This window comes from Salmo salar, chromosome 17, assembly GCF_965601325.2.
Source record: "Salmo salar chromosome 17, fSalSal1, whole genome shotgun sequence".
Lineage (NCBI taxonomy): Eukaryota > Metazoa > Chordata > Actinopteri > Salmoniformes > Salmonidae > Salmo > Salmo salar.
The window spans coordinates 76,919,119-76,931,242 of NC_138307.1; the positions used below are offsets into that span (position 1 = coordinate 76,919,119).

Here is a 12,124-nt window from a genome sequence, read left to right on the forward strand (position 1 = left end):
CTACCCCAACACTACACTACCCCAACACTACACTGCACTACCTCCACACGCTACACTACACTACCCCCGCACTACACTACCCCCGCACTACACTACCCCCGCACTACGCTACACTACCCCCGCACTACGCTACACTACCCCCACAGTACGCTACACTACCCCCACAGTACGCTACACTACCCCCAACACTACACTACCCCAACACTACACTACCCCAACACTACGCTACACTACTCCAACACTACACTACACTACGCTGCACTACCTCCACACTACGCTACACTACCCCCCACACTACGCTGCACTACCCCCCACACTACGCTACACTACCCCCGCACTACGCTACCCCCGCGCTACGCTACCCCCACGCTACATTACATTACATTACCACCACGTCTAACATTACAGCGTCACCACGTCTAACATTACATTACATTACCACCACGTATTACATTACATTACCACCACGTCTAACATTACATTACATTACCACCATGTCTAACATTACATTACCACCACGTCTAACATTACATTACATTACCACCACGTCTAACATTACATTACATTACCACCACGTCTAACATTACATTACCACCACGTCTAACATTACATTACATTACCACCACGTCTAACATTACATTACATTACCACCACGTCTAACATTACATTACATTACCACCACGTCTAACATTACATTACATTACCACCACGTCTAACATTACATTACATTACCACCACGTCTAACATTACATTACCACCACGTCTAACATTACATTACCACCACGTCTAACATTACATTACAGCGCCACCACGTATTACATTACAGCGCCACCACGTATTACATTACATTACCACCACGTCTAACATTACATTACATTACCACCACGTCTAACATTACATTTCTACCTCGCACAACCCCAATACCTCCCAAATACTTGACAACTCAAGCTTAGGTGACGTCACCGCTCTAGCTGGGCGACGTCACCGCTCTAGCTGGGCGACGTCACCGCTCTAGCTGGGCGACGTCACCGCTCTAGCTGGGCGACGTCACCGCTCTAGCTGGGCGACGTCACCGCTCTAGCTGGGCGACGTCACCGCTCTAGCTGGGCGATATTCTGCCTCTTCTTCCCCATCTCACAACACCCCATCACACTCACTCCCCCACAACACTAAGAAATGTCTGTCTTCCTCTGAAGTGCTTCAGGTTCTAAATTCCTCCTCAGAAACAGAACGGCTGGCCATGTTGCCCCATTTCCCCCCCCCTCTCTACAATCACTCACTCACTCACTCATTCTGTGTCATACACAAACACACTGGACACACACACTCCCTCCCTTCCTCTCACACACACACACACACACACACACTGTTTCTCCCTCTTAAACACACTGTACTTTTTGTCTCCAGGAAATGTTATTAACTCACAACAATAAGAGCTTCTAAACTGATTCACTGAGCAGATGGGCTGGTCAGAGAGTTCTGTGAACACACACACACACACGGCTGTGTTCTAAGAATTTGACTGGCCTCAAGGTGTGGCAGAACTCTGTCTGTGTTGCTCTCTTCCTCTCTCTTCCTCCCTCTCTCTTCCTTTCTTCCTGCTATCACAGAAGCCTGTAGCGCGAGAGCGAGAGGGAGTCAGGAGAAAGAATAAAGAGAGGGAGAGAGAGACCCTACCCATTTGCTTTAATTGGGTCCTCTCTGCAGATCTCTACTTCCCTACTGAACATCTGTCTGGCAGAACACACACATTCACTCTGGCTGGGATTTATATACTGTATCACACAAACACTGACTACTCACTCTCTCTCTCACTCTCACACAGAGAGAGAGGACGTGTCCGAAGCTAAAGAAAGACAGGATGTTACTCCACTATGACGAACAGAGGCCAAGAGAGAAAGAAAAATTACTTAGTCACACGATAAATCAAATCAAAATGTATTTGCCACATGCGTCAAATACAACAAGTGTAGACTTTACCGTGAAATGCTTACTAACAAGCCCTTAACCAACAGTGCAGTTCAAGAAGAAGAAAATATTTACCAAGTAGGCTAAAATAAAAAGTAATAATAAAAAGTAACACAATGAGAATAACAATAACGAGGCTATATACAGGGGGCGCCGGTACCGAGTCAGTGTGCAGGGGTACAGGCTAGTTGAGGTAATCTGTACATGTAGGTGGGGGCGAAGTGACTATGCGTAGGTAACACACAAACAGCGAGTAGCAGCAGTGTACAAGAGGGGGGGGTCAATGTAAATTGTCCGGTGGCGATTTTTATGGATTGTTCAGCAGTCTAATGGCTTGGGGTAGAAGCTGTTGAGGAGCCTTTTGGTCCTAGACTTGGTGCTCCGGTACCGCTTGCCGTGTGGTAGGAGAGAGAACAGTCTATAACTTGGGTGACTGGAGTCTCTGACATTTTACTAGGCTTTCCTCTGACACCACCTATTATATAGGTCCTGGATGGCAGGAAGCTTGGCCCCAGTGATGTACTGGGCCGTTCGCATTACCCTCTGTAGAGCCTTACGTTCAGATGCCGAGCAGTTGCCATACCAGGCGGTGATGCAACCGGTCAGGATGCTCTCGATGGTACAGTTGTTAAACCTTTTGAGGATCTGGGGACCCATGTCAAATCTTTTCAGTCTCCTGAGGGGGAAAAGGTTTTGTCGTGCCCTCTTCATGATTGTCTTGTTATGTTTGGACCATGATAGTTTGTTGGTGATGTGGACACCAAGGAACTTGATACTCTCGACCCGCTCCACCACATCCCCGTCGATGTTAATGGGGGCCTGTTTGGCCCGCCTTTTCCTGTAGTCCACGATCAGCTCCTTTGTCTTGCTCACATTGAGGGAGAGGTTGTCCTGGCACCACACTGCCAGTTCTCTGACCTCCTCCCTATAGGCCGTCTCATCGTTGTCATTGATCAGGCCTACCACTGTTGTGTCGTCAGCAAACTTAATGATGGTGTTGGAGTCGCGTTTGGCCAGGCAGTCGTGGGTGAATAGGGAATACAGGAGGGGACTAAGTACACACCCCTGAGGGGCCCCAGTGTGAAGGATCAGCGTGGCAGACGTGTTGTTGCCTACTCTTACCACCTGGGGGTGGCCCTTCAGGAAGTCCAGGATCCAGTTGCAGAGGGAGGTGTTTAGTCATTAGCTTAGTGATGAGCTTTGTGGGCACTATGGTGTTGAACGCTGAGCTGTAGATGAACAGCATTCTCACATAGGTGTTCCTTTTGTCCAGATGGGAAAGGGTGGTGTGGAGTGCGATTGAGATTGCGTCATCTGTGGATATGTTGGGGCGGTATGCGAATTGGAGTGGGTCTAGGGTATCCGGGAGGATGCTGTTGATGTGAGTCATGACCAGCCTTTCGAAGCTCTTCATGGCTACTGACGTGAGTTCCATGGGGCGGTAATCATTTAGGCAGGTTACCTTCGCTCCCTTGGGCACTGGGACTATGGTGGTCTGCTTGAAACATGTAGGTATTACAGACTCTGTCAGGTAGAGGTTGAAAATGTCAGTGAAGTCACTTGACAGTTGGTCCGTGCATGCTTTGAATACACGTCCTGGTAATCCTTCTGGCCCAGCGGCTTTGTGAATGTTGACCTGTTTTAAAGGTTTTGTTCACATCGGCTACCGAGAGTGTTATCACACAGTCATCCAGAACAGCTGGTGCTCTCGTGCATGCTTCAGTGTTGCTTGTCTCAACGCGAGCATAAAAGGCATTTAGCTCGTCTGGTATGCTCGCGTCACTGGGCAGCTCGCATCTGGGTTTCCCTTTTGTAGTCCGTAATAGTTTTCAAGCCCTTCCACATCCGACAACCGTCAGAGCCGGTGTAGTAGGATTCAATCTTAGTCCTGACTGACCCTTTGCTTGTTTGATGGTTCGTCTGAGAGCATAGCGGGATTTCTTATAAACGTCCGGATTAGTCTCGCTCTCCTTGAGAGCAGCAGCTCTAGCTTTTAGCTCGATGCGGATGTTGCCTGTAATCCATGGCTTCTGGTTGGGATATGTACGTACAGTCACTGTGGGGACGATATCATCGAGGCACTTATTGATGAAGCCAGTGACTGATGTGGTGTACTCCTCAATGCCATTGGATGAATCCCGGAACATATTCCAGTCTGTGCTAGCAAAACAGTCCTGTAGTGTAGCATCCGCGTCATCTGACCACTTCCGTATTGAGTGAGTCACTGGTACTTCCTGCTTTAGTTTTTGCTTGTAAGCAGGAATCAGGAGGATGGAATTGTGGTCAGATTTGCCAAATGGAGGGTGGGGGAGAGCTTTGTATGCATCTCTGTGTGTGGAGTAAAGGTGGTCTAGAGTTTTTTTTTCTCTGGTTGCACATGTGACATGCTGGTAAAAATGTGTTAAAACTGATTTAAGTTTTCCTGCATTAAAGTCCCCGACCACTAGGAGCGCCGCTTCTGGGTGAGCATTTTCTTCTTTGCTTATGGCCTTATAGAGTTGGTTGAGAGCGGTCTTAGTGTCAGCTTTGCTTTGTGGTGGTAAATAGACGACTACGAATAATACAGATGAGAACTCTCTTAGTAGATAGTGTGGTCGACAATTTGTGTATTAGGGTATATGTAGGCTGTGTGTATTCTGTGTAATCATGTCTATACAGGCACATGTATAGTCCCACTGTTGGCTATGTTTAGCAACTAGCTAGCAACAAATGAAAACTAGCTGTGCTTTTACACATAAACAATGTTTGGACACAGACTATCCAGTATAATCTCCCTATTTAGGATCAGGTGCCTGGGACAATGGCAGGACCAATAGCCACACACACCACACACACTGGCACACATGACCAGGGTGACCTTAGCTGACCTCCTTACCCCATCGTGTTCGATATAGGTTTGGACGCTGCACACACACCTACTGTTTTAAAATGGACTGTGAGTACACAGCCAGCCCCTGGGACTATGTATAGGAAATCCCAGTGATGATATGAACAGGACTGGAAACCATGGTGCCTTGCTGTCATTAGAACCACTGCAGACACACCCAAATGATATTTTCTTTTTTCTTCATCCCTCTGTTTCGCCTCCTCAGGACGATGGGCTCAGCCCAGAGAAAGCTGGACACCAGTCAGATGAGGAGCGATGGGACACACCGCCCCCCAAACCACCCCGCATACGCAGGTACAGTACAGTGACTTCATCACGTATTCAACAACACTGCATATACTCAGCCCTGGTTGGTGTTCTAGCCTGCGGTTTGTTTGATGTGGAACCACATCTCGGCCTCCGGCTGAGCTCTCTTTCTCTTTCTCTAGACCAGACTCTTTCTGGTCTGGTCTAGGACCTGTACTCAGTACTGGAGACTCTCTGGTCTAGGACCTGTACTCAGTACTGGAGACTCTCTGGTCTAGGACCTGTACTCAGTACTGGAGACTCTCTGGTCTGGTCTAGGACCTGTACTCAGTACTGGAGACTCTTTCTGGTCTAGGACCTGTACTCAGTACTGGATGCTGTCTGGTCTAGGACCTGTACTCAGTACTGGATGCTGTCTGGTCTAGGACCTGTACTCAGTACTGGATGCTGTCTGGTCTAGGACCTGTACTCAGTACTGGATGCTGTCTGGTCTAGGACCTGTACTCAGTACTGGATGCTGTCTGGTCTAGGACCTGTACTCAGTACTGGATGCTGTCTGGTCTGGTCTAGGACCTGTACTCAGTACTGGAGACTCTTTCTGGTCTGGTCTAGGACCTGTACTCAGTACTGGAGACTCTCTGGTCTGGTCTAGGACCTGTACTCAGTACTGGAGACTCTTTCTGGTCTGGTCTAGGACCTGTACTCAGTACTGGAGACTCTTTCTGGTCTGGTCTAGGACCTGTACTCAGTACTGGAGACTCTTTCTGGTCTGGTCTAGGACCTGTACTCAGTACTGGAGACTCTCTGGTCTGGTCTAGGACCTGTACTCAGTACTGGAGACTCTTTCTGGTCTGGTCTAGGACCTGTACTCAGTACTGGAGACTCTCTGGTCTGGTCTAGGACCTGTACTCAGTACTGGAGACTCTCTGGTCTGGTCTAGGACCTGTACTCAGTACTGGAGACTCTCTGGTCTGGTCTAGGACCTGTACTCAGTACTGGAGACTCTTTCTGGTCTAGGACCTGTACTCAGTACTGGAGACTCTCTGGTCTGGTCTAGGACCTGTACTCAGTACTGGAGGCTCTTTCTGGTCTGGTCTAGGACCTGTACTCAGTACTGGAGACTCTCTGGTCTAGGACCTGTACTCAGTACTGGAGACTCTTTCTGGTCTGGTCTAGGACCTGTACTCAGTACTGGAGACTCTTTCTGGTCTGGTCTAGGACCTGTACTCAGTACTGGAGACTCTTTCTGGTCTGGTCTAGGACCTGTACTCAGTACTGGAGACTCTTTCTGGTCTAGGACCTGTACTCAGTACTGGAGACTCTCTGGTCTGGTCTAGGACCTGTACTCAGTACTGGAGGCTCTTTCTGGTCTGGTCTAGGACCTGTACTCAGTACTGGAGACTCTCTGGTCTGGTCTAGGACCTGTACTCAGTACTGGAGACTCTTTCTGGTCTGGTCTAGGACCTGTACTCAGTACTGGAGACTCTCTGGTCTGGTCTAGGACCTGTACTCAGTACTGGAGACTCTTTCTGGTCTGGTCTAGGACCTGTACTCAGTACTGGAGGCTCTTTCTGGTCTGGTCTAGGACCTGTACTCAGTACTGGAGACTCTCTGGTCTGGTCTAGGACCTGTACTCAGTACTGGAGACTCTTTCTGGTCTAGGACCTGTACTCAGTACTGGAGACTCTGGTCTGGTCTAGGACCTGTACTCAGTACTGGAGGCTCTTTCTGGTCTAGGACCTGTACTCAGTACTGGAGACTCTCTGGTCTGGTCTAGGACCTGTACTCAGTACTGGAGGCTCTTTCTGGTCTGGTCTAGGACCTGTACTCAGTACTGGAGACTCTTTCTGGTCTGGTCTAGGACCTGTACTCAGTACTGGAGACTCTCTGGTCTGGTCTAGGACCTGTACTCAGTACTGGAGGCTCTCTGGTCTAGGACCTGTACTCAGTACTGGAGAGTCTCTGGTCTGGTCTAGGACCTGTACTCAGTACTGGAGGCTCTTTCTGGTCTGGTCTAGGACCTGTACTCAGTACTGGAGACTCTCTGGTCTGGTCTAGGACCTGTACTCCGTACTGGAGACTCTTTGGTCTAGGACCTGTACTCAGTACTGGAGGCTCTTTCTGGTCTGGTCTAGGACATGTACTCAGTACTGGAGGCTCTCTGGTCTGGTCTAGGACCTGTACTCAGTACTGGAGACTCTCTGGTCTAGGACCTGTACTCAGTACTGGAGACTCTCTGGTCTGGTCTAGGACCTGTACTCAGTACTGGAGACTCTCTGGTCTGGTCTAGGACCTGTACTCAGTACTGGAGACTCTTTCTGGTCTGGTCTAGGACCTGTACTCAGTACTGGAGACTCTCTGGTCTGGTCTAGGACCTGTACTCAGTACTGGAGACCCTCTGGTCTGGTCTAGGACCTGTACTCAGTACTGGAGACTCTGGTCTGGTCTAGGACCTGTACTCAGTACTGGAGACTCTTTCTGGTCTGGTCTAGGACCTGTACTCAGTACTGGAGACTCTCTGGTCTGGTCTAGGACCTGTACTCAGTACTGGAGGCTCTTTCTGGTCTGGTCTAGGACCTGTACTCAGTACTGGAGGCTCTTTCTGGTCTGGTCTAGGACCTGTACTCAGTACTGGAGGCTCTTTCTGGTCTGGTCTAGGACCTGTACTCTGTACTGGAGGCTCTTTCTGGTCTGGTCTAGGACCTGTACTCAGTACTGGAGACTCTCTGGTCTGGTCTAGGACCTGTACTCAGTACTGGAGACTCTTTCTGGTCTGGTCTAGGACCTGTACTCAGTACTGGAGGCTCTTTCTGGTCTAGGACCTGTACTCAGTACTGGAGACTCTCTGGTCTGGTCTAGGACCTGTACTCAGTACTGGAGACTCTTTCTGGTCTGGTCTAGGACCTGTACTCAGTACTGGAGGCTCTTTCTGGTCTGGTCTAGGACCTGTACTCCGTACTGGAGACTCTCTGGTCTAGGACCTGTACTCAGTACTGGAGGCTCTCTGGTCTGGTCTAGGACCTGTACTCAGTACTGGAGACTCTCTGGTCTGGTCTAGGACCTGTACTCTGTACTGGAGACTCTCTGGTCTAGGACCTGTACTCAGTACTGGAGACTCTTTCTGGTCTGGTCTAGGACCTGTACTCAGTACTGGAGACTCTCTGGTCTGGTCTAGGACCTGTACTCAGTACTGGAGACTCTCTGGTCTGGTCTAGGACCTATACTCAGTACTGGAGGCTCTTTCTGGTCTGGTCTAGGACCTGTACTCAGTACTGGAGGCTCTTTCTGGTCTGGTCTAGGACCTGTACTCAGTACTGGAGGCTCTTTCTGGTCTGGTCTAGGACCTGTACTCAGTACTGGAGACTCTCTGGTTTGGTCTAGGACCTGTACTCAGTACTGGAGGCTCTTTCTGGTCTGGTCTAGGACCTGTACTCAGTACTGGAGACTCTCTGGTCTGGTCTAGGACCTGTACTCAGTACTGGAGGCTCTTTCTGGTCTGGTCTAGGACCTGTACTCAGTACTGGAGACTCTCTGGTCTGGTCTACGACCTGTACTCAGTACTGGAGGCTCTTTCTGGTCTGGTCTAGGACCTGTACTCAGTACTGGAGACTCTCTGGTCTGGTCTAGGACCTGTACTCAGTACTGGAGACTCTCTGGTCTGGTCTAGGACCTGTACTCAGTACTGGAGACTCTTTCTGGTCTGGTCTAGGACCTGTACTCAGTACTGGAGACTCTTTCTGGTCTGGTCTAGGACCTGTACTCAGTACTGGAGACTCTCTGGTCTGGTCTAGGACCTGTACTCAGTACTGGAGACCCTCTGGTCTGGTCTAGGACCTGTACTCAGTACTGGAGACTCTCTGGTCTGGTCTAGGACCTGTACTTAGTACTGGAGACTCTTTCTGGTCTGGTCTAGGACCTGTACTCTGTACTGGAGACTCTCTGGTCTAGGACCTGTACTCAGTACTGGAGACTCTTTCTGGTCTGGTCTAGGACCTGTACTCAGTACTGGAGACTCTCTGGTCTGGTCTAGGACCTGTACTCAGTACTGGAGACTCTCTGGTCTGGTCTAGGACCTGTACTCAGTACTGGAGACTCTTTCTGGTCTGGTCTAGGACCTGTACTCAGTACTGGAGACTCTCTGGTCTGGTCTAGGACCTGTACTCAGTACTGGAGACTCTCTGGTCTGGTCTAGGACCTGTACTCAGTACTGGAGACTCTCTGGTCTGGTCTAGGACCTGTACTCAGTACTGGAGACTCTTTCTGGTCTGGTCTAGGACCTGTACTCAGTACTGGAGACTCTCTGGTCTGGTCTAGGACCTGTACTCAGTACTGGAGACTCTTTCTGGTCTGGTCTAGGACCTGTACTCAGTACTGGAGACTCTCTGGTCTGGTCTAGGACCTGTACTCAGTACTGGAGGCTCTTTCTGGTCTGGTCTAGGACCTGTACTCAGTACTGGAGACTCTTTCTGGTCTAGGACCTGTACTCAGTACTGGAGACTCTCTGGTCTGGTCTAGGACCTGTACTCAGTACTGGAGGCTCTGTCTGGTCTGGTCTAGGACATGTACTCAGTACTGGAGACTCTCTGGTCTGGTCTAGGACCTGTACTCAGTACTGGAGGCTCTCTGGTCTGGTCTAGGACCTGTACTCAGTACTGGAGACTCTTTCTGGTCTAGGACCTGTACTCAGTACTGGAGACGCTCTGGTCTGGTCTAGGACCTGTACTCAGTACTGGAGGCTCTGTCTGGTCTGGTCTAGGACCTGTACTCAGTACTGTAGACTCTTTCTGGTCTGGTCTAGGACCTGTACTCAGTACTGGAGACTCTCTGGTCTGGTCTAGGACCTGTACTCAGTACTGGAGACCCTCTGGTCTGGTCTAGGACCTGTACTCAGTACTGGAGACTCTCTGGTCTGGTCTAGGACCTGTACTCAGTACTGGAGGCTCTTTCTGGTCTGGTCTAGGACCTGTACTCAGTACTGGAGACTCTCTGGTCTGGTCTAGGACCTGTACTCAGTACTGGAGACTCTCTGGTCTGGTCTAGGACCTGTACTCAGTACTGGAGACTCTCTGGTCTGGTCTAGGACCTGTACTCAGTACTTGAGACTCTTTCTGGTCTAGGACCTGTACTCAGTACTGGAGACTCTCTGGTCTGGTCTAGGACCTGTACTCAGTACTGGAGACTCTCTGGTCTAGGACCTGTACTCAGTACTGGAGACTCTCTGGTCTGGTCTAGGACCTGTACTCAGTACTTGAGACTCTTTCTGGTCTAGGACCTGTACTCAGTACTGGAGACTCTCTGGTCTGGTCTAGGACCTGTACTCTGTACTGGAGACTCTCTGGTCTGGTCTAGGACCTGTACTCAGTACTTGAGACTCTTTCTGGTCTGGTCTAGGACCTGTACTCAGTACTGGAGACTCTCTGGTCTGGTCTAGGACCTGTACTCAGTACTGGAGACTCTCTGGTCTGGTCTAGGACCTGTACTCAGTACTGGAGACTCTCTGGTCTAGGACCTGTACTCAGTACTGGAGACTCTCTGGTCTGGTCTAGGACCTGTACTCAGTACGTGTGGCCATTGCGTGAATCAAACCCTCGGTAATGGTATATTAGGAGCTCTATGGTGGTCATCAGCACCATAATAGGTTGTTCTGAGCTTGTTCAGATCAATAGACAGGAACAGCTGTGATATTCTGCCCCCAAAGATCCCATCATGCCCTACTCATCAACAACATGCAGGTAACTGACAAAATAAAGGAAACACTAGAGTAAATGAGGAACACAGAGTATATTGAAAGTGTGGTCCATACAGGTCTGATTCCTGAGTTAATTAAGCAATTAACATCCCATCATGCTTAGGGTCATGTATAAAAAATACCCAGTTGCCCATTATCTTGGCTACCATGGCTAGAAGAAGAGATCTCTGTGACTGAGTCTCAAAGGAGCATAGGGGGCTTAAAGTGTGTGTGTGTGTGTGTGTGAGTCATCAGATCTCAACCTAATTTAACATTTCTGGTAGATTCTGAAGCAGTGACTGAGACAGCGTTTTCAACAACCATCATCAAAAAAACAAATGATGGAATTTATCTTGGAAGAACGGTGTCACATCCCTCCAATAGAGATCCAGACACTTGTAGAATCTATGCCAAGGTGCATTGAAGCTGTTCTGGCTCGCTGTGGCCCAACGCCCTATTAAGACACTTTATGTTGGTGTTTCCTTTATTTTGACAGTTACCTGTAGCTACTGATAGTAACGGAGATCTTCTTCAAGCCACTTGCCTGATTGTAGTCCTCGCTGATTGTAGTCCTAGCTAGCTGACTGTAGTCTTAGCTAGCTGACTGTAGTCCTAGCTAGCTGACTGTAGACCTAGCTGGCTGGCTGACTGTAGACCTAGCTGCCTGGCTGACTGTAGACCTAGCTGGCTTGCTGACTGTAGACCTAGCTGGCTGGCTGACTGTAGACCTAGCTGGCTGGCTGACTGTAGACCTAGCTGGCTGGCTGACTGTAGACCTAGCTGGCTGGCTGACTGTAGACCTAGCTGGCTGGCTGACTGTAGTCCTAGCTGGCTGGCTGACTGTAGTCCTAGCTGGCTGGCTGACTGTAGTCCTAGCTGGCTGGCTGACTGTAGTCCTAGCTGGCTGGCTGACTCTCTGAGAACACACTGACTGTGTGTGTACTGCGTAGTCATGTGCAGGGCATTAACCTGTGTTTGTCATGTGATCTTTATTTGGCACACGACCACATCCTGCTGAAAGTGTGTGTGTGAGAGTTCAGGAGATGGAACTTGACAGTTCACACACGTTTCTGAAGTTCTGAATGTTCCATCCCTCTGTGGTTACCATGTCACCCACTCTAGCAGACAACCTCAGTTTCCTGGAAAGGAAGGCTGGTCGACTATCTCTCTCTGAGTTCCATTCAGCCAGATTCCACTGTTATGTCACAGTGGAGGAAATAGAGGTCTACTGTGGTATTACCCCCGTGTTCACTAGGTAACTGTTACCCCCCGTGTTCACTAGGTAACTGTTACCC

General features: G+C 49.5%; 1 protein-coding gene across 1 annotated transcript in view; it reads left to right on the plus strand.

Annotated features, from left to right (window-relative positions):
* Nucleotides 1-12,124, plus strand: part of LOC106598037 (tyrosine-protein phosphatase non-receptor type 12) — a 119,615-nt gene that overhangs the window by 86,093 nt on the left and 21,398 nt on the right. Inside the window, exon 12 of the mRNA XM_082964164.1 lies at nucleotides 5,061-5,149. Within this exon, the coding sequence (XP_082820290.1) occupies nucleotides 5,061-5,149 (89 nt within the window). The remainder of the gene's footprint in view (nucleotides 1-5,060; nucleotides 5,150-12,124) is intronic.